At 38.1% G+C, this 22,676-nt stretch overlaps 2 protein-coding genes across 4 annotated transcripts in view; one reads left to right on the top strand and one right to left on the bottom strand.

The window, feature by feature from the left end:
* Window positions 1–7,854, bottom strand: part of LOC145502777 (VWFA and cache domain-containing protein 1-like) — a 50,009-nt gene extending 42,155 nt beyond the window's left edge. Inside the window, exons 1-5 of one of the 2 annotated variants that reach the window (XM_081482153.1) lie at window positions 7,474–7,854; window positions 4,179–4,769; window positions 1,678–1,825; window positions 937–1,220; window positions 225–360 (exon numbers count right to left, since the gene is read on the bottom strand). In XM_081482153.1, the coding sequence (XP_081338279.1) occupies window positions 225–360; window positions 937–1,220; window positions 1,678–1,825; window positions 4,179–4,769; window positions 7,474–7,638 (1,324 nt within the window). In that variant the 5' untranslated portion in view covers window positions 7,639–7,854. The remainder of the gene's footprint in view (window positions 1–224; window positions 361–936; window positions 1,221–1,677; window positions 1,826–4,178; window positions 4,770–7,473) is intronic. The other variant, XM_081482152.1, reaches the window with a different exon arrangement.
* Window positions 7,855–8,782: 928 nt separating this feature from the next.
* Window positions 8,783–22,621, top strand: LOC145502779 (carnitine O-palmitoyltransferase 2, mitochondrial-like). 2 transcript variants are annotated; one of them, XM_081482156.1, is made up of 12 exons: window positions 8,783–8,935; window positions 9,041–9,108; window positions 10,676–10,881; window positions 11,358–11,417; window positions 12,546–12,649; window positions 13,367–13,500; window positions 14,122–14,324; window positions 14,986–15,256; window positions 15,696–15,804; window positions 16,636–16,890; window positions 17,917–18,142; window positions 18,370–22,621. In XM_081482156.1, the coding sequence occupies exons 1-12, from the start codon at window positions 8,879–8,881 to the stop codon at window positions 18,699–18,701; spliced, it is 2,025 nt and encodes a 674-aa protein (XP_081338282.1). In that variant the 5' UTR covers window positions 8,783–8,878; the 3' UTR covers window positions 18,702–22,621. The 2 variants fall into 2 exon arrangements, with proteins under 2 accessions (XP_081338282.1, XP_081338283.1); XM_081482157.1 differs by having other exon boundaries at window positions 8,919–8,935; window positions 10,026–10,881.
* The last annotated feature ends 55 nt before the right edge of the window (window positions 22,622–22,676 follow it).

Below are 22,676 nucleotides of genomic sequence, written 5' to 3'. Positions count from 1 at the left end.
TGGTGTTTTAATATAATTATCATTAAATATTAGCTAACATTTCTTCAACCAGGCTGACGATAAGATAGTAAGACTTTAAGGGAATACTTAGTTCCCTTGGCATGATCAAAAAATATAATCCCTGATCATTTCCAACCCAATACAAAATCCCTTCGTTCGTTTGGTAACTTATGTTATAAACCTGCCAGTGTTGCATTACGATGTCACATACTTTGGTGCCTTACCTATTCCAAAGGCGTCAACGTAAGGAATGGAAATGATCGGCTCATTACGAACGGTGTTTGTTGAGAAGAAGTCGTAGTATGTTGCCATGTCCCTTCGTAAGTTATCCGTGTTTGAAACATAGGTGAATTTTCCAGCCTTTAATAATGATAATAAAATAATAAATAACTTTATTTAATTGTCAAATGTATTTAGCAAACGTTTTACTGGTTGGGGACCCTGTTGATAAATAAATAAGTAAATAAATAAATAAATAAATAAATGAATAAATAAATAAATAAATGAATAAATAAATAGACAAATCTATCATATAGACGATAAACTATTAAGAATGCCAACTGGTGGGAGGCTGACTTGACTATTTACGCAACGCGGTCGAGGAGTTGGACAATCCTGATAGTGGTAGGGTGAAGATTTGAACCAGGGACCGCAAGATTTCAAAACTCCAGCGCCCTAAACCACTCAGCTAGGTCGCCTCTCCAAAGAGGAAATAAAGATTTCATCGCAAATGTTTAACCCAAGCCCTCTAGTTGCGTTTAAAATGGTTCGGTGCAATCGCTACTAAGGAAAATTTTGACCCAATTTAACAGACAACTTAAATTCAGTTTGGTAATCAGATATTTGTCTTATTGCCTATCATACATGAATTCCAGCTCTTGTATTAATATATTGAGTAGAAATATGACTTTCTTGCATTTCTGTTACAGTACTTACAGTGACGTCAGGTGCTTTTGAAACGCCGTGACTACTCCCATCCTGTTTAGCAATATCTTGGAGGATTTGCAAGTTTTTTAGCATGCCATATGTCATTATTACCACTGTATTGTTCAGCTCTGCGTTCTTCGTTTTTATGGTCTGCATGATTTTACTTGCTACGTCGTTTGGTTCACCATCTGTTAGAAAAATAATGACTTTTTTCCTGGAAGGACCTTTCCCAAGAGATGATCCCTTTAGTAAGTCGAAGGCCAGAGTAAATGCCTTGGAATACTCCGTACCTCCTGTTTGAAAGAAAATAACGAGGCAGGACCGTTATTATTCATCACAATACAGTTAGGATTTCCAAATAGTTTTACAAACGGTCTTCGTCACAATTTTTTGGTGAAATTCTTTAAGGGTTTGTTCGAAAATTCGATTATCCCTCTCATCACGTTGTTTAAAACAGTGCACAGTATATTTCCCTTTTCATCGGTAACGTTTCGATATCCAGCAACGAACGTGAAACATTCTCTGGTCAAGGTGCATATTAGAAGCAACAGGTGCATATTAGAAGCAACACGAGAAGCGCGAAATAAGAATCTAGAGAAGTCGACCATGCAATGGATAAAGAAATGTAGATTAAAAATTGAGATACATCGAAGTCATGTTATCACTGGAAATCTTTTACTTGAGTGAATTCTTTTCTTATTTACTTGAACCTGTTGTTACGAGCGAATGGCTAATTAAAATAATCCGTACCTCTTGCAAAAAGTGTATCTACGAAATCCTCTAAGTATTTTATGTTAATCGGTGTGGCGTCCGCCAAACGTTCGCTGTGACAGTCTCTTCCATCATTGTTGTATCCAGTTGGTGTTTCGGCCTCGCTACTGAATTTCACCAATCCAATCTGTCAAAAAAAATGAATCAGATATGAAATAACTAAGCCACCCAATTGATCAGTTAGTCAGTCAGTCATTCAGTCAGTCATTCAGTCAGTCATTCAGTGAGTCAGTCAGTCAGTGAGTCATTCAGACAGTGAGTCAGTGTAGTATAGTATAGTATAGTATAGTATAGTATAGTATAGTATAGTATAGTATAGTATAGTATAGTATAGTATAGTATAGTATAGTATAGCTTTATTGCGCCTTACTCTCCAAAGGGAGGTATTGGTCTGTTTACAATAAAGGTTTAACATTAACTAGTACAATAAGAAATAACATTCACTTGATTCTTTCATAATTCAAATAAAATTAAATAAAAATTATAATGCTCATTTCGTTTGTAAGTTGAGAATCTCTTATTAAGTTGATATATTTACCTACTATTTTTTATGTAACTCTATTGTCAGCTCTAAGGAAGTACTTAGTTATCTCGTTATCACTCAGATTTGCGTAAAGTGCATCTTTGTTTGAAATGTGAGAATGGAGCTCAACTCTTATGGTAGCGTACCCCTGGCAATACATCAAGAAATGCTGTTCGTGTTCTACGCAATTTTCTTTGCATACTAAGCATGTTCTTTCCTCTACTGGGATTGACGCTCCTTTATTTTCATATTTTCCAGTTTGTATTCGTAATGCGTGATATCCTAACCTAAGCCTTGTCAGGCTAATTCTGTGTGCCGAGTTTGTAACCGTTCACAGGTAATTTTCAAATTGATAACTCTTTTTAACTTCCTTGTGCGTAAATTTTTCCCTTGAAGTTGTTGATGAACTGTTCTTAGTCTCAAGCCAGTTTTGTGAATACTGATTTCTAAGATTTTTGTTTATTTTTAATCGACCGTTCTTGATGTGTTGCCGTGTTACTGGTTCTGTTGATTCTGTTACTTGATACCCCCTAGTGATCTCTCCATTAATTGTAACATCAAAGAAAGGTGTAGAAGTTGTTGCATATTGAAATGCTTCACGTAACAAAACGTTGCTGCAAGAATGCTTCAATCTTTGCCAATAGCTAAAGTTTGAGGCTTTTATATCAATGCTTAAAGGGTACCTCCCAAGCTCTGCCCTGCAGGCAATATTTTCTGTATACCATGGGATGTTTAGTGTTTGTTTACAGAACTTAATGTGGACTTGTTCAATTGTGCTTTTATCAAAATGCGTTCTGTATGACAATAGTTCTGGTCCCCAAATTTCACATGCATAAAGTAACACGGGTTTAACAAGGGCATCGAAAAGTTTGTTCTTAATCGCAATAGTTGCTGAATCTGAGTTAGAAAAGGATCTTTTTATTATCGAGAGAACTTTTGTGGCTTTTTTGCTGAGAATTTCTCTTGCATAGGTGTAGCGACCGGATGAAGTCATTTCTACACCTAAATATGTTTGTTTATCGACAATTTGTAAAGTTTTATTATTGTATTTGAAATTTGTAGGGTTTTTGTTTTGCCCGTTACCACTAAACATGATTATGTTCGACTTTTTAGTGTTGACTTTGAGCTTCCATTGCTGAGCGTGTTGATGAATTACATTGAGCGATTGTTGCAGCCCTTCCGGAGAAGGACTGATTACTAATAAATCATCTGCATACATTAAGCAGTTTATAGAGCGATTCCCTAACATCACACCTGGAGATTTGTTCTGTTTAAAATATTGCGGTAGATCATTCACAAATAACGAAAATAAAACTGGGCTTAGGCCATCACCTTGTCTTATCCCTTTGTTACATGAAAAAAGTTCGGTAAGCGTGTTTTGATTAATTTTAACACAACTCCTAATTGACGAATACATGGACTTAATAACATTCAAGAATTTTACTTGAATTCCATATTTGTGTAATTTATGAATCATACCGGATTGCCATACGCTATCGAAGGCTTTCTCGTAGTCACTGAAACCAACATAAAGTTTCTTGTGATGTTTGGTGTATTTATGGAGTAATTGCTGGAAAATGAATAACTATCCGTGGTTCTAGAGTTTGGTCTAAATCCAAATCGTTCTGGATTTAGAACATTATGTTGCTCGATGAACTTATTCAATCTGTTTTGCAAAATTGATGTGAATAGTTTCCCTAAGCAGCTGGTTAAAGTAATTCCTCTATAATTGGCTGGAGATTTCTTATCGCCTTTTTGTTTAAGTCAGTGAATCAGTCAGTGAGTCAATCAGTCAGTCAGTCAGTCAGTCAATCAGTCAGTCAGTCAGTCAGTAGTCAGTCGGTCGGTCGGTCGGTCGATCAGGTAGTCTGTCAGTCAGTCAAGTCGAAAAACAAGTGAACAAAAACGTTAAAATGTTGTTTAAAGCGCCAGTCTTGGATTACTTTAATTTACTTACTCGATCCCTTGGATTCATTGTACTTAAGACTGTTTTAGCAGCCGCCTTAGCCACGACAATTCGGTTCCCATTCATTGATCCACTTGTGTCAATAACAAGAACAACGTCTTTTGGTTCGGGTGTGGCTGTTTCTACATAAAATGGTCTGTAACGAGGATCATAAGATTCGCAGTCTGCTGTATCCTCAAACGCTGGGAAATTCGCCAGCATTCCTTCCTCAGATCCAAAGTATTGCCATTTGATAACAGGATATTGCTGCAAGATAGCTTTCATCTCCCTCAATACGGAATCAGCTACATACTGTCGAGACAAAGGGGCGCTCTGTGACACCTTAACGCATAAATTTGCAAAGTCAACTTTATTACGAAACCTTGAATCGTACTCGAGGCGTTTCGGTGAGTTCGCTATCTGACAGCATTCTGTTGGGGTCGTTGTTGGAGATGTTGTCCAAGAAGACTCCACAGCTTGTTTAAGTCTTCGTACAACAAGAAACCTCTCCTTGAACTTGTTTGAAACGCTCGCTGCTAGATTAGGGATGAGTGCATTGCCATCTACTGCAGTCTCTGTAAACTGCAACTTGTCAAAGTGCTCCTGAAATGGAAGATTAAAAGTTGTTTCTGTAATAATTTCAAGAAAGGGGGGAAAAGTGCATATAGAAAATAACATGCACTCGTTTACTGTTAGCGTGAGTAATCTGGACAAATATTTAAGGGACATTAATTATTGTATCGTCCACTGACATATAGCCTCAAGTTAATTTGGGGCATGTTATTAAAACAACATTAACAGAGGAAACAAATATTTTAAATGGACTGACGGTGTGATAGCTGGCAGTTAGGCAGACCAGTTAGCGGAACCGTTGCCGCCTTTTTTTTTTTTTCTTTTTGGCGTAGGAATAAGCTTTGGTTCCATATATACCACATTTTGTAAATTGTAAAAGCCTTGACAACGCTCGTGGAGAGAATCGCACTTGTGAAAGTCATTTTATGGTTTTATGTCGTGCAATTGCTGCCCGGGGGAGGGGATGGTGGTACTCCCTTACATGGGCTCTATAGGTATGTGCAACCCCCAAAGGGTATGGATTTTTTCTTTGCCCAACGCTCGTGTCATGTTGATCAATTCACTTTTCATTTTTCATCATTATCGATAAGATCACTAACAGAAGCCCTTCACAACGTCTTTAACATCGGTCTGAACGTTAACTAGGGAACTACTTCAGTATATGGCAGGTCTAAAGATTGAGTTAAGGGCCACGTCTTAAATAGGTTACCGAATTTTTGGTCAGGTCATAAATACGGTAGAAAAAATCACAGATTTTGGTCATAAATATGGTGAAGGTTTTGGGAGACGGGCCGCAAACACCCAAACAATTTTTCTGGGAGTACCCCTCGGGACTTGCTGTAGTCTAGTGTTAATTAGTTTATGTTTTCGTGTTACGACGTTTTCGAAAGTTGTCAGCGGCTCTCTGCGTTAGGTGCGAGCATTTGAGTATTATTTTCTTGATTTCAACTTCTAAAATAAATATACGAGAAGAATCAAGCGCTCAAGCATAGTAGTTTCAAAAATGAGTGATCGTGCAGTTTCTTAAACACTTATGACGCAGCATGGTGATGCTTAGTCAGCATGTATTTGCATCACGCCGCTTATTTTTAGCCAGTAAAACTACTCATGATCAGTTGTAAAAGTAATTATACTTCGTTTACACTCCACGGCTAATTGAGCCAGGTTTGACCTACTAAAACGAAGCAACAAAATTCAAATCATGACATATATTGCCGTAATAAACCACTAGCGCCGAATAATTTGACATCAAATTCTCCTTTCCCAAATCAAGGAAAAAGAGAAACGACGGAAAAAGGCAAAAACGGATATTTATATCGGACTTAGTCCAGTCCGAGGACAGACTCCGCGGTTCTATTGTAATCTGGAGATAAGAGTAAAGAATATCATCACATGGCTACACCAGATAAGTCGCGTCGTCTTGGCGGGGACCAAATGGTCGTCTGTCTATATGGAAAGTTCTGGAGGTGCGGTGGCCTCATGGTTAATGCGCTCGACTGGGGACATTGTGTTGTGTTCTTGGGCAAGACACTTTACTCTCACAGTGCTTCTCTCCACTCAGGTGTATAAACAGGTACCGGCGAATTTAATGCTGGGGGTAACCCTGCGAAGGACAAGCATTCCATCCGGGGGAATAGAAATACTCCTACTGGCCTCATGCTACAGAAACCGGAATAAGCTCCAGCCTGATGAGACACTTGGCCGGTATGCAGACTTTGCCCATTACCTTTTATACTGAAAGTTAGCGTACACTTGCAGTTTCTGAAAGCTTGTGTCACTGTCGAATCAGTGCTATGTGGGCTAACCGGGATGATATTTTGGTTCACCGTGTGGCTATTTTATCTATCCGTGACTATTCGCCACTATTCGCCCCTTACAACTATTTGCTATTCGGACTGTTTATGAAGAGATCTGGGGACTGGGGACGAACTATTGTGCAAGTTAGTTTGAGCTCAATCCAAATATCACTTTGTAATCCTGATAGTGTTTCTATTCACCTCATAAATGTAGCTCCTGATCTTGATTCTCAAGCTAACCAAAGCTATATACCGGTATACGAATTCCGACCGGCTCATGTATTAAGTTGTTAAATTTGCTGTAGTTGATGCTTGTGGATGTGCCACCGATCAAACCCTCCCTCCTTATCAAATGACGCCAGATGACAGGTCAGAGCCATCATAGCAACAGGGATATGTTTTCATATATCGGAGCTTCCAGATTACTTCTGGCCAGTGCGGAACATTCACTGCCAGAGAAAAATTTCGACTTTCACGTCGTGTCAGAAGCCTCAGTTATTGTTGCTGATTATAATGGAAATTAATGTTAATTTAGCAAAACAGAAGTTGGCCAGTTAGGTTTTACACGATATCACGCATATTTTCAAACTGATATTCATGCCTTCAATTTCCGTGTGAATTGAATGACCTCGAGTCAAGGTCGACGTGACTGTAAACACGGTGGTGAAAAAAAAAAAAAATGTATACGTACACGAAGCTACTTATGTTTACCCATAATAACATGAAAGTAAAATTAAAATCCTTCAATCTAACAGTTAGCCTAGAAAATATTGCAATCACATGCACATTTTGATAAAGAAACATTTGATAAAAACATCGGGGTCATTGAATCTCATTTTGGTGTTTTAACACCAAAAGGTGGGGTGGTTCAATTTTAACAAGTTTAATGGTGATACAAGTTTAGTGATACAAGTTTGACTAATAATTGTGTTCGTTACCTGCAAAGCTGAGACACCAAGTCCGTCTGTGGCCAGTTTAGAGAGCGTTTGACTGAATAACCGTACATCAAGCAGATCCGCTGAAAGGCTCGGACAATGCAGGGCCGAAAAAACCATTAAAGTCACCAGATATCTACTGGGGTGTATAAACAGTGAGACAGCCATCGTGTCGAGATCGTCGTCTTCAAAACGCGATTCGTGTATGTGCTTTCAAAGGCAGAATCAATTCAGAATGAAGCTGCCGTGTATTATTCCCAGCTACTGAGTGGTTTTACGATGACGTTATCGCCCGCGGTCACTTTCTTTTCCTGTTGCGTGACTTTGAACACATTTTTGTTTACATCTCTCGAATTTGCATTCTGACCACATATACATGTACATGACGTGCAAACAACATATAACATAACAATTGGAACTGACAGTTCGTGTTGTAATAAGGGCATATAAACCTGCAGAAGAATTTAATTTATGCCAGTCTAAATAATGCCAGTTCCTGTCATGTTTTAGTTGTATTTATTTGCGTTCATGTACAACGTTGTTGAGATGTAAATAGAATATGATCTTAATTGCTAATCAGCCGCCAGTAAAACCACTCGAAACTGAAGATCTAAAACATCTCTTGACCAAAAATTCTAACAATTTCCTCTTATCTTTTTTTTCCCTTTACACAACGATTTTATAATATCTCGCATTTTAATTAAGTTCGAATTGCCAATGCTTGTTGGAGGACCTGCTAAATGAAACTTCTCAGGGTTTTAGCGTTTGTTTTGTTTTATTTCAAGAAAATACCATGTAACTTAACCTAGTGAAAGTACAACGTGCCAGGACATATTATAAAATCAAACGACTGAGTCCAATATTGTCCAAGGTGACAAACTACATTCTCCGGGCCGGGGAATACGTGAAATTACGTTTGTACATGACGAGGTCTTTTTCGAAACGGTGGTCTAGTAAAACTACTGAGTCTGTAGTGTTACTAGGTACCGGTAATTAGGATTTTTAATTATAAAAACGACGTCATTATATCTATGGGAATATATTGTTTCAATCAGTTCGAATTTAGACTTGAACTGAGCGCTGGGACTCATTTTAAGAATGGATAACTTAACATGCAATATTCAATCCGATTCAACCCGTGAGAGAACCTAGGACAGTAGGGACAGCAGAGCTGTTTTAATCAGAGAATGGTATCTTACTCTCAGAAAGTGTCTTTAGGGCTCCAGATGACGGGCATATGACGTAGGTTCTAAAGAAAAAACGAAACAAAACCCGCTGTACAACATGTCAGCAGGCATTATTATGGACTTCGATCGAAACTCAGTCGATTATCGCGAAAGTTTATTTCCTGTAGAAATCAGAAATAATTACGTTAGTTTTAGATGAAATCTTGAATGAGAATTTAATTATGAGTATTTATAGAGTTGCTTTAGCGAAAGGACACGTAGCTAAAACTGGCGTGAAGGTTTGTATTGTCTCTTTACTTTGGTTTTTCAAATTGATCACGTGGAGCTTTTTTGTAAGAAAATTTTGTTCGTTTGCCCAAGAAATCATTCTTTATTTATTCAAGGGTTCTGTTCGTGTTCTTTCTCCGATTGGAGTGACTGCAAACTTCTATCAGAGCAGATCTTGTAGCAGGTAGGTTTCTGAGAGAATGATTAATGCCTCATTTCCTAATACAATTTGTCAACACATTGTCAAGAAAACAGGTAATGAGAATAAAGAAAATTATGCATCAATCAGGGTATTTTATTTACTCGTTATGTGATGCTTTCGAGTGGTATACTGTGGTATATCCCACAAGTCACTTGAATTTTCTAGGTACACAGGCGACCCTTTAGGCCAGTGTGTATACCAAGAAAAGATAAGATAAGATAAGAACTTTATTAACGTGTCGAAGTCGCTAGCATACAATGTATACTAATTGGGGACACCCTAAATACGATTACTTATCTAATAATTAATAAAATATGAAATACATGTACGTATGTAAGCGTTTTAAAATATATAGATATATATAAAACAAACAATGAGTCATGCAGTAAGATCAAGTGTTAGTTGTTACATAAACAAACAGTCTCTACAAGTACTGTCCAGCAGGTTAGTGAAATCAGCCAAAAATACACGTGACAAGTGGGATGTTCCATGGTATAGCATGAGAGCTTATTATTATTATACCATGCTTTTGATTCTCAATATGACATGCTTGTGGCGTATGATAGGAAGGTTGGATGTATAAATACTGTCAAATATATGCCAGCTTTCCTGTATTCTGATTGGCTGTATTTTCTATGACATGGTATAAATGAATGTATACCAAGTTCTCAGAACCATTATGGACAAAAGGTATGGCAATCATTTGGGAGAATTATTTTGGTCAAGTTGGTCCTGATTTACTACATCAATCAATCTAATTAAGACTGCAAGATTCTATTGTTCCTTGCATGGACCCCTTCAGGCTGACCATGGAATAATTTGTAAGTTTGCATAGGTTTCGACTTAACTTGATTGCTTTCTTTTTCTGTGTAATTTGTTTGCTCATTTACTTTTATCAGCCTTCTCCCACATACCCAAAAGGATATTGCACAGCTCAGTACATGCTCTTAAGAAGTAAATGTAAGTTGCATTTAGGGTTAGGGTTTCATACAATGCTTCATGGAGTTCCAGGGTAACCTACCCTACATATTTTTTTTTTTCCTAATTCTGTCACTTTTGCAACAAAATTGTGAGGGAGTTGGTATCACATGTCAGAACACCTAGGAACTTACGCTCTGTTTGTTAATTTTCAATATCAGTCTACAATAATTAAGGTGCAAGGTTTGTATAGTGCATTTATCCATGGCCAGCAGGGATACTAATTTATTGGAATGAAAGAAAGTATTTACATAAGAAAAGAGTTCAACTCCCACAGGATAATTGGTTTGGTACACCAACATGGCTGCCATTTCATTGCTTTGAGAAACCAATATGGCTGCCATGATGTCATGTTTTTCTTGTGGTTTTTTATTACACTTTATAATATCAGTTCCAATAAATCAATCATCACAAGTGGATAGTCATTTGGTCTCAGTACTTGATGTAAGGTAGCTGAAATATTCCTGGAACTTCACATCAAAACCAAGCTTTGTTACAAAATATTGTATTTGATTCTGACATTCCCATGTTACTTTCGTAACCATGTGAAAATGCTTCATTGTGTTCACAGTTCAAGCTCACAAGATCTTAGGTACATTGAGCCCAAGACCACTGTTCCCACTTTTCATTTTCAAGACAGTCTTCCACGTCTGCCAATTCCAAAACTGGAGGACACATGTCGCAGATATCTTGATGCACAGAAACCACTATTAACTCCTGAACAGTATGAAGACACTAAACAACTAGTTGAAAAGTTTCAAAAGCGTGAGGGCCCAGGTATGGTAATAATTTCCTAATGCTTCCCTTAAAATGAAAAAAAAGACATTGTTTGGGCCAACTAAGAAAGACAGCATTGTGCTGTTCCAGAAAATATCCATATTGTGGTGGGGGTTCTGTCAGACCAAAAATTTAAAAAAATCATATGAAACTTAATTGGAATTTCCAGAGGGGTAGGGGGGGTCAAAAAAAATCCCTTCTGTGGGTGAGGTATGGATATTTTCTGGAACTACACTGTATTTGTAAGTAAGTAATAACCATGCAATTTTATTGAACCAAGCATGGAAATACCAGCAATTCAATTTTTTTTTCCCCATTGTAATACATTCTGTCTCAAATGACATTTTTCGCTACCTCCAAAACTGGCTTGAGCATATATGAGCATATATAATTTTTCCAGAGTGAGTGTTTGTCAGTTGTGAGGAATAATAACCACACATAATCTTATTAGTTTTTATCAATATTTCTCTCAACAGGTCTTAATGCCGAGCTTTTACAGAAAAACAAGAATAACAAGCACACTAGTTACATAGCAGGTATTTAACACTGTCCTCACTGCTTCAAGATATAAAAGCCATCACACATCACATTAAGAACTAGGCAACATAGTAATAGGAACAAACTTAAAGAGAAAATGAAAATTTTGATTTGGGATAGGTATCCCCCTTGGAGGTCCTTATTGGTACTGTAATCCTTGACTTACAAGACTCAATAAACCCATTCACCCCTTTCTTCTTAACCTATGGATCCAGAGCATTTTCTGTCTCAGCTCTAGAACTTTGGAACAAATTATCCAATGATATACATTCATGCAATAATCTAAGTCGTTTTAAACGTGAACTGAACAGGTTTCTTTTTAATAATTATTGTTTTGGCTTAGAAGAATAATTTTTAATTTATTTTACTTTTTATCATTGGTCTCTGTGTTTTTATTTCGTAGAACTTTCTTTTTAGCTCTTTACTTTTGTAAAGTGCTTAGAACAGATCTGGATAGGCACTATATATCTATTATTATTATTATTATTATTATTATTATTATTATTATTATTATTATTATTATTATTAATAATTCCGTTCAGAGCCTGAAAATTTTTTCAGGTCGGTTTTCCAGTAGTGTTATGGCTGCATTCGTATCTTTCATTCTTTCATTTAATTGCTACTGTTGGACATCTTACTACCATGGAATTCATATGCTTGAGCCGAGTATTACGTCCACTGAACATATAGGGCCGAACTCACACATGACCGCTCTCATGTGGCTTTGATAGCTCAGTTAGTAGAGCATTGCACTGGTAACACTGTCAAAGGTCATGGGTTCGAATCCCGTTCAGAGCCTGAAAATTTTTTCAGGTCATTTTTCCAGTAGTGTTATGGCTGCATTCGCATCTTTCATTCTTTTATTATTATTATTATTATTATTATTATTATTATTATTACTATTATTGTTTTTGTTGTTGTAATTGTTGTTGTTATTACTAGTGAGAAAGTCTCTCCATCCCTCTCTGTCTTGTGACTATCTTTAGCTCTTGAACTAGGAAAAGTATATTTTAATGAAAATTTTGTATGTCAAAACAAGTAAATACTGACACAGGAAAATATTGTTTTTTAAATAGCAATATTAAATATGATTTTTTTTTTTCGTATGTGATATCGGCATTTGTCAGATCCATGGTATGACATGTATTTGTCAGCAAGGGATCCAATAGTTCTGAACTACAATCCATTTTTGATGTTTAACAATGATCCAGCTACAGAAAATAATGATCAGGTACTTGAGTCCTTTTGGCCTAACTGGCATGCATTATTTTTGCATTTGTTTGTTCATGTACACATAAGTCACTGCATAATTGAAATATCAAAAAAGTGCTTCAATTATATGGCAATTCAATGATAGTTGAAGGCAATTGCACATTATACAAAAATTCTACGCACAGGGTTCTCAAAAAAAAAATCATGAAATAATGTATGTGTAAGTTCTAGAGAGAAATTTAGGAAAACACAGGTTTTTTTGGAATGTTGCTGAACCTTGACTGCCTTATCTCAGTGTAGCTAGAGAGGGGTCAGTGTGTGGTGTCCATTTTCAGTTAATATTGCCAGCACTGTTGAATAAAAGTTGCAAAAAGTCTTTGTAATCACTAAATATTCTTGGTGTTTTAACCTTTTCCATTTTTTTTGTGAGGAAATATCTTCAAGAAAATGCTGAATATAGCATTTCAGAACCTCTCATGTCCCCAGACTTCCCTTGAGGCTTGTCCTTTTGCCATTTGAATCAGAGTCAGCCTTCTGCTTCATGAAAGTAGCCCACTACTCCCTAAACAGATGACAACTGAAACTCTGACTTAATAAGGAAAATAATGTAAAATTGAGTGATACATGTAGTACCAGTTAGCTAAATGTACAGACTGATACAGCAGGTAAAATATTGATTGCCTAAAATGATTTAGCAGTATGATTTAACCTGCTTTGTGGTATTCTTTGTTCGCAGCTGGTCAGAGCCACCAACATGATAAATTCAGCCATGAGATTTAAGTTATCATTAGATGAAACATTTCTTGAACCAGATATTTATCACTTGAAGCCACAATTGAGTGATACACAGTGGTTTAGGAATGTTATAAGGTAAGAGGTCCTTATTTCTCTACATACTGGTTCTCCTTAGTCACAACATTTACCTTAATCTTTAATCTTTAATCATTGTTTATACACGGTAAAAACATCAGGTAGAAAAAAAATTACATAATGATGAGAAATAAAGTTATTTCAGTGTACATGTACAAAAGAGCATCAGTGCCAAGGGCAATCCAGAATCCAATGTGATGATCCAGTCCACTTAGATTTTCCGAGAACTCGTACGCGGCTTACAAGTTCGCGCGCTTCGTGGAAAAAATCACGGGCTAATGTAGGGAAATTAAAAATGCGACTGGATGCTTTATAGCATGGATACATCCCTCAGATTTGGTCTATGCAATCCTTTGTTTAGTATCTTATGTACTTTGCTATTCATAAAATGCTCAGAATTCAATTACATGTATCAAGAAAATTTTTCGCCATCGGATTCTCATAAAACACTGCTAACAATTTCTGACGCTGTTGCCTACACATCGAGATGGCTTCGGTTCCAAAACAGTCTTTTGGTTTGCATAACTAAGATTTTCCACTTGTGTTTTGTAAGATTCATTTTCGTGCTTCAATTTACTGACAGCGTAGAACTAATCCACTCATTGGTGTGGTTGATTTCAGATTTGTTCCCAGGCAGTTATCATGGTATGGTGCATTTCTAGTGAAAGCATTCCCTCTAGATATGAGTCAATATTCCAGACTGTTTAATTCAACAAGGATACCAGAGCTGAGGAAAGACCGGCTTGCTACGTTTGAGAGTGGACGACATATAGTCGTGATGAGGAAAGGCAACTTTTACGTGTTTGATACAATAACAACAGATGGTAAGATAAGTTGGTCCAAATCTAATTTCTCCCAACTGGTTTCTCTATATTTAAGTCAGTGTTGAGAATTTAGCGGTGCAGCAAGACCAATGTACTCACCAATAGGTGCGTAGTTACAAAAAAACCAGAGGTGCTTTCAATCGAGTGTAGAAAGTAATAAGAAGTGGGTTTCGTGATTGGTTACTATAAGCGTCCATGACCAACTCGACCAATCAGATGCCAAGCCAAAAGCAATCACGGTTTGATCACGTGCGTTTTCCCACGCTTGGCGCCCCTTGCGTGTATTTCTTCGTGTGTTCAATGGTTCGTTGTGTTGTTTAAATTTATTGTGATTGGCCGATATCATTGCCTCAGTTTTCGTTAAATTACAACACTCAAATGAAAACAGCTGTATAGTTTTGGAGAAATTTGGAATAGTACTGTTAGAAATCTGGCCCAGCCTTTGGAACAGGAAAGTCTCGTTGTAAAGAATGTTCCCATTGCAATCTTTTTGTTTGTTCTTAAATGTAACATCTGTTCAGAATGGTTTCTTGTCCTGTTCCACATAACAAGACCCTTACTGTGGGCTTCCCTGCGAACTAAATATGTTTCTGGTGACCCTATCCCTTCAAGTTCTACCCTTAATTTAAGGACGCAATTTTCGGTCTTGTTTACCTTTCAGGTTATATTGTCCCAACAGCTACTATTTATCAAAATCTGAAGTATATTGTCAACGACCCTGCCCCTCCCCCCAACTTTCCGATCGCCGCTCTCACATCAGAAAACCGTGACACTTGGGCGAACATGCGCCATGCGCTGGAAGCCATTCCAGGTAACGAGGAGGTACTCAAGTTGATTGACAGCGCTATTTTTGTTCTGTGCCTGGATGATCACGAGGTTAACAGCGTGGCAGATGTGACAAGAACGTTTTTACATGGTGATGGAAAAAATAGGTGAGGAATATCAAGTTTATAACTTTTAATATTGTGTTGAAGAGAACAAAGCAGAGACGCAAGCAATGTGACAGGTTTTTGCGATGTAAAACTATTAAATTCTCAAGAACTTGTTGTGTCACGCTGGTAGTAAATGGAACAGTTTATTGATTTTTAACTTGAAATTTATAAAAGTCGCATTAATTGCCGTCGCTGATTTGAAAAGCTGAAGTTCTGATGAGTGGTAACCCTTTATCAGAGCAATAGTAACGCGAAATGATCTGAGGAGATTCAAGAATTAACTTAATTTGCCTGTAAAACAAAAGAAAACTCTCTTACTTTTGCTTCCACTTCCATTTTCGTTTGATCCGCCCTATAGACTTTACTTCTGGTTTATCGTTTGAGTTTATTTATTTTACTCAGTCTGGTTTAGAGTTCGTTCATTGTTTTTCTCCAAAAGATGGTTCGACAAGTCACTCCAGCTGATTATTTGCAAGGATGGGAAAGCCGCGGTACATTTTGAACATGCCTGGGGCGATGGAGTTGCTGTGTTGCGTTTCTTCAATGAGGTAATGAATAAATTGCGCAGCGTGCAGTCAATGCAAAGACCTGTGCTTTCAACCAATCAGAGTTGAAAACAAATCGTAGCTTAATAAAGTGTATTATCGTTTGTCTCACGATGTAGCCACTTGAGATGTAGATCGCGACGTTTCGACTGCTTACTGCTAGTCCTCTTCAGGCGATAACGTCGACTGATTGGACGGTATCATTTATATCACAAAGGACCTTTGTGATATAAATGATACCGTGCGATCAGTCGACCTTATCGCCTGAAGAAGACTAGCAGTAAGCAGTCGAAACGTCGCGATCTACATCTCAAGTGACAACATCGTGAGACAAACGATAATACACTTTATTATTGCATCTACCACGATGAATAACAACAACCTTTCCTCGAAATCGTAGCTAAGTTTTTCTGCTTCTTCCCGCGGCCTTCTGTGTTTTTTGTTGTTGTTGTTGTTGTTGTTGTTTTCTTTTCCTGCGCTTGGAACCCGTTGCATATTTTCTCGCTCTTAGGACCTGTTGCATGTTTTCCCGCGCCTCAGTCATTTTTCCTTTATCTTTTGTGTGTGTGTGTGTGTGTGTGTGTGTGTGTGTGTGTTTTTACTTTATTTTGGTTTATTTTTTTATATATATTTAAGGGAGAAAATAAGACACTGCTAAATACCCAGGAAGAAAATTCAGCCATGAACTTTGCCTCAGTTAATTGTTTTTTCTGTTTTTTTCTTTCCAGGCACCGCGATATTTGGGCAAGGGTGGGAAATTTGGACTTCATCGCTAGAGGCTAGTGCAAGACTCGTTATTCGTTAAGGTAAAATGAAGTCTCTTTCTTTGCGCAGGTCTTCAAAGACACCACCACTCGGCCCGTCTGTGCTCCAGCCAGTGCTCAAAGCTACAGCGCTGAGGCGACCGTCAGGAAACTTGATTTACAGTTGAACTCAGAAATAGAGAGAGGGATCTACGCCGCTAAGGAAAAGTTTGACAATACGGTGAAGGGATTAGACATCGCCGAACTTCAAGTTGACACGTATGGCAAAGACTACATCAAAAGCAAGAATTTAAGTCCAGATGCAGTTATGCAGCTGGCGTTTCAGGTGAGAAGATTTCCATTTCCGTGGCATTGCCAGACATGAACAGCAGCTGAAGTTTTTGAAGGTTTATTTACAAGCTCGAGGGCCGCACTGGATGATATCTTTCCATTGTCTTGATAGTAAACAACAGCTGCCTTGAAGTATGTACTGAAAAGACGGGCAGTTATCTTACAGTACGGTCCCCAGGAAGCATGGTCAATAATACAGTTATTACATGACTTGATGACTGAAAAATACCTGTGGGAACTTCACCCGGTCCAATGCTTGGTCAATAATACAGTTATTTCATGACTTGATGACTGAAAAATAGCTGTAGGAACTACACGCGGTCCAATGCTTGGTCAATAATACAGTTATTGCATGACTTGATGACTGAAAAATAGCTGTAGGAACTTCACGCGGTCCAATGCTTGGTCAATAATACAGTTATTACATGACTTGACTGAAAAATAGCTGTAGGAACTTCACGCGGTCCAATGCTTGGTCAATAATACAGTTATTGCATGACTTGACTGAAAAATATCTGTGGGAACTTCACCCGGTCCAATGCTTGGGCAATAATACAGTTATTACATGACTTGATTACTGAAAAATAGCCGTAGGAACTTCACCCAGTCCATTGCTTGGGCAATAAAACCTTGTAATTGGTGCGGGTTTTTTTTTTTAAGTTGTTGGTACTATCAGGTTTCTTAATCGTGTCATAAAGAATGTTGATGAAAGTCTGTTTGTTTGTTTGTTTACCGGTTGTTTCTCGAGCTGGAGACTCGAGGAGTTTACAGTGGAAGAAAAAAGTTAAATTAGTTCTCTACAATAAGCGTGTGGTTTAGTGAGTATGAAACATCACGAGGAAAATAGGTGTTATCTATTATTAGTATCGTTCCATCGTTAACTTATTTTGCAACGCGGTGCTTTGAGAGGGGATGCGACGTGGGCAGGGGAATAATAAAGAGAAAACATATATTGCAGGAAGCTCGAGGGTGGTGGACATTGATCTTTTCTTTAACATTTAGTTGGTATTTATCTTGCTAGATGGCTTACTTCCGTCAAAACGGCAAGTTTGTCCCAACGTACGAGTCTTGCAGCACATCGGCTTTTAAACACGGGCGAACAGAGACGATCAGACCAGCGTCCAACGCCACTGTAGCATGCGCAGAAGCTTTTCAAAAGTCGCACCGCGCGGGAGTGGAGGAGATGGCGGACAGAATACGAAGAGCAGCTGAATGGCATTCAAAACTCACCAAAGAGGCCGCCATGGGTAAGTGTATCTTAGGAAATAATGTCACGCTCTTGCTCTTTTACATGTCACGGTCCTTCCTTTCTTCTTCATCAATCATGTCACGCTATTACTGGTTTTCACCGGTCTTTTGATCAAAACTAAAAATCGTAACCCTTTAATAAATAAAATAAAAAAGATAAATAAATAAAAGTCAAGATTGGTATTTAATTTTCTCTTCAATTTGTCTGTACTTTCTTATCTTGTAGGTCAAGGTTTCGATCGTCATCTCTTCGCACTGCGTCTTATGGCGGAGTCCACTGGTAAAGTCCCGGATATCTTTCAAGATCCAGCTTATAAACAAATCAATCACATCATTCTGTCGACCAGCACACTGTCAAGTCCCGCACTGATGCTTGGGGGATTTGGTCCCGTGGTGCGGGACGGGTTTGGAGTGGGATACGGGATCCAAGATGATTGGCTTGGATGTAACGTGACAAGCTACCCGCCCGATACAGATGTACGAGGCTTTTTAGAATGTGTTCGACTCAGTTTAGAAGATATTTATTCCGTTTTAGAAGGAAAAAATTTCAAGCAGTGAACTGCAGGGTGTCAAAGCAACAGACTGTTAAAACCCTTCTTCCTGCCTTTGGATATCTTGCGGTGGATCCTGCTTATAAAGTGCATGCAAAGTGACGGATAACTGTTCTGCGCTGGCTAATTGCTAATTGTCGATGAGGGAAGAAACTTCTTTACCGCATTTGTTCCCGCTACGCGCGTTTTCACTTTCTTTCAAAATGTTAACATTGAACAGAAAGAGTGTGTTTAGTACACCTGTCAACGGCGTTTACTTTGTAAATCTTTGACTGTTAGAATATTAAAGCTGGAATACATCCGGAAATGTTTCCTTTCAAGTCCATAACATGAAATGATGACGTCATATTACGTGGATTTGGGAAATGAGGTCATTATTTCCGAAGAGCCCTCAATTTGGATCTGCCATCAGGGGTTTCACTTTTTTGTTTGTTTGTTGCTGTTGTTTTTTTTGCAAAACGTCAGCCACCAAAACTGGCTCAGAAATAGTCAATAAAAAAACGTTTTCATCCAAAACAGGGGAGAACATTCCTGTCAAAATGCGGCTGCCATGGAAACATTGCGTTCCTTGAACAATGATGTGTCCTACCAAGTTAGTTCCACAGGTCAAATTTGGGGGAAGTCACCACATTCAAGGCTCATTGCCTCAACGTTCTCAAAGCTGCAAGCGTTCAAAGTTGTTGATGATCTCAAAAGTTCCCCCGCCCGGTTTCAACCCCTTCCAGTCTCTCCAGTGTACAGCGTTTTTGTACCGAGTGTAAAGTTCTGTACGTTGAACTGGGAAGCTTGGCCCCCACGAGATCGATAAGCACATATTGTTCAACTGATTGACTTATTCATACATTCCCCGTTACTTTTCCCGCGCAAAATCGCGATGATCACGTGATTTCCCTGCCCGAATTTTCCTCGAGCACAAATCCAAAATGACTGGTGATTGTTGCGTTTTCAAATTTCGCCGGCGTTGTCCGTGTGGACGCGGCCTTACACGAGTTCCACCCATCACTCTACTCGAGGCAGCGAAAGCGTAGAGGTTGGCGACACACCCTCCCATCGAACGTGTAAGGCGGACTCTATCCTGTCCGTTTCTATTTTCGCCTGGTCTTGGGCTTTCCCTTCGCCATAACAAGAGATTATCAAGATAATTTCTTGCTTATTACTATGTCATGAACAACGACACTCGGGGTAGAAATTTATTCCATGCAAGACATACAACCTACGTCACAATCCTCCATCTTGTGCCATGGAAGGCCTTATACTTGAAACGTCACCATTTCCAAATTCACCAAGGCAGTTAAATTTTCGTCATCAATTATAAAAGATTGGTTGTTTTCGGCCTATAAACAATCGGCAACACACCGGCTGAATTCACGTTCTAGTGCAAGTTTCAAGAAAATTTAATTTGACGCGACCAAATGAAAAGATTAGTCACTGGCGATTGCTGTTAGATCAAGCTTTCTCCTTCCCTAATCACAGAGTTCGGGGTACGGAGAGTGGCCTTTCTGAGTTGTAGAGACCATCGCCATGACAACACGGAGAGATCAGCAAACAGAAGGCATAAGGATCTCCTTCAAGTTAGTTACTTACAGCTAGTGGTAGCTAAGCGCATCAACCACTATAAACATTCAACAATTTTAACTTTTTTTTTTTAATTTTTTTTTTATTTTAACTTCAATATCTACTCGGAGCATTACTAACAGCAAGCAACAGTACCCTGCGTAACCTTTTGTTGAAACACGCGGCTTATCCTAACAACTATTACAAATAGCAATTTGGACTGTCAGACTACTATTTCCAACTTCTAGCGACGAGGTTACATAAGCATTAATTTTAGAGACATGTTTGGATTTCATAAAGCTGGTCCAACCCGCCCCCTACCTTTTTTTACTTCTTTTTGTGCTCTGTCCGATCGATTTGCCCGAAAACTTATACGACAAATAAAAGTTTCTCGGCGTTTTGAAGTTGTTGTTGCTTTTTGTTATTTTTCTTTCTTTCTTTAAGGACGCCCTAATCTTTATACGGTACAATTGACCTTACCAGGTGGTCACCGTGCATGTCCATTACAGTACAAGCACCAAATTGAAAGGCGGTTACACAATCACCATTCTAACAAAAATACGATTTCCTTAGCTAAACGTCGGGTTAAAGACAGCAACAGCTGCAAACAGTTACAATTCTAGGAAAAGTGATAACTTTTGACCCACGGAATAAAGGCGAGGCTTATGTTCGTGTTTCGCAACTTCCACTACTCTCTACATGACTATTCCTATTCACCGCGAATTTTATCTTACAAGAGAATGACTTGGTGCGCTCCAGAGGGCCTTAGTTTACAGGAATATAGAGAAAAAGAGAGAGTAAAATATGTAAAAAATCCAGCGTCAAGCCACTGAAACGGTGAAAAATAAATTCCAGTATATGCCTTGTTCCCGGACCCATTAATATATAATTAATATAAAGTTTAAAAGAAAACTTGACTTGACTATTCTTATCTACAGTGGAACCCCGTTGATGCGGTCCCCAACAGGCTAAGAAAATTTGGCCTTAGTAACGGGGTAGGGAGAAGCCTCACGACTGATATGACTTGAGTGACGTCTTAACAGATATATCGAAATTGCACTTCTAAACAACTGTTCTTCAGTAAACATCCGGAATGCAGATATCATTTTAAACAGATTGAGACTTGAATCAGTGTATGAAATATTAACGATGGAAAGGTGAACAAACTAGTTTGAGTGGTCGTATAAACGGGGTAAAATTAAAAAGAACTTTTCAGAATGTGGCCGTTGGCCGTATATATTAACGGGGTGGCCACATTGACGGGCTTTTCTCATAACTACTGAGAAAATCGATGGGCGTTTCGCCGAGACAAAAAAAGTGTCCGTAATAACGAGCTGACAGTAAGGCGGAGTCCTCTGTACTTTCAACTCTGTACTACGTTGCTTTCATGGTTTTACCAAGCAAGATCAATGATAGCCTGTTATTTAGAAAAAAAACTCGGCTATTATTATGCATAGCATTTCTATTTTGCCTAGTGAAACGGACTAGTTGGCCAGCAATGTATGTTAATACAACAGTTATTATCTGTTCGGAATCTGTTACCTAATCGTAATCAACCGAAAGAATGGTATTCATTTGTCGGATTGAAGAACCCGGTTACAATAATTTAACACCTCTAATAGAACTGCTAACTCGGTATGATAGACTGCAAATGTTGGAACACTAAATAACGACTTTTTGACAGGCACAGATTAAATGCCCCAGTCTCATGCACTTTCAGGTAACATCGCTACATTCTATACTACTCAGACTACAAAATACAAAATCAAGTATACATGATATACCTTTTGTTTGCTTTGTTTTTGTTTTTTGTTTGTTTTTGTTTTTGTTTTGTTTTGTTTCTATTTTCGTTTTTTTGGTCTATTTTGTACTTTTTTCTTTGCTTTTTTGGTTGTATTTTTTATATATATATACATGTATATACTATTTTAGTCATATTCACATGTAGGTTTAGTAGCCAATCAGACGGAGAATCTAAACATAAAACCTTTTTTTCGTTTTTTGGTCTATTTTGTACTTTTTTCTTTACTTTTTTTGGTAGTATTTTTCTGTACTGGTTTAGTCATATTCACATGTACGTTTTGGGACCAGTAAGGTCGAGAATCGTAAAAACGAAACAGCATGCTTCTTAGAGTTGGGTGAATTTTGCCAAGTTGTGCGACCTTTTCATCTTTACTCTCCCTTGTAAGCTGTCGAAAAACGCATGACTGACTACTCTCAAATATCTGATAATGGAAGAAACAAAACTAAAATTTAATAATGGCTAATCACCCTGATAAAAGATAAAGGTAATAATACATGATTCTGACTCTTTTAGTAGCGCCCACTTTCCATGCGATACAATTCAGTTCGCTGCATTTCTCTAGAACTACTGAACTACATACATCAAATAAAATAACTCTGTGCCGCGTTGCATAACATGAATGTG

This window comes from Orbicella franksi, chromosome 11 (assembly GCF_964199315.1).
Source record: "Orbicella franksi chromosome 11, jaOrbFran1.1, whole genome shotgun sequence".
NCBI lineage: Eukaryota > Metazoa > Cnidaria > Anthozoa > Scleractinia > Merulinidae > Orbicella > Orbicella franksi.
This window is presented reverse-complemented; position numbering and strand designations above follow the sequence as displayed.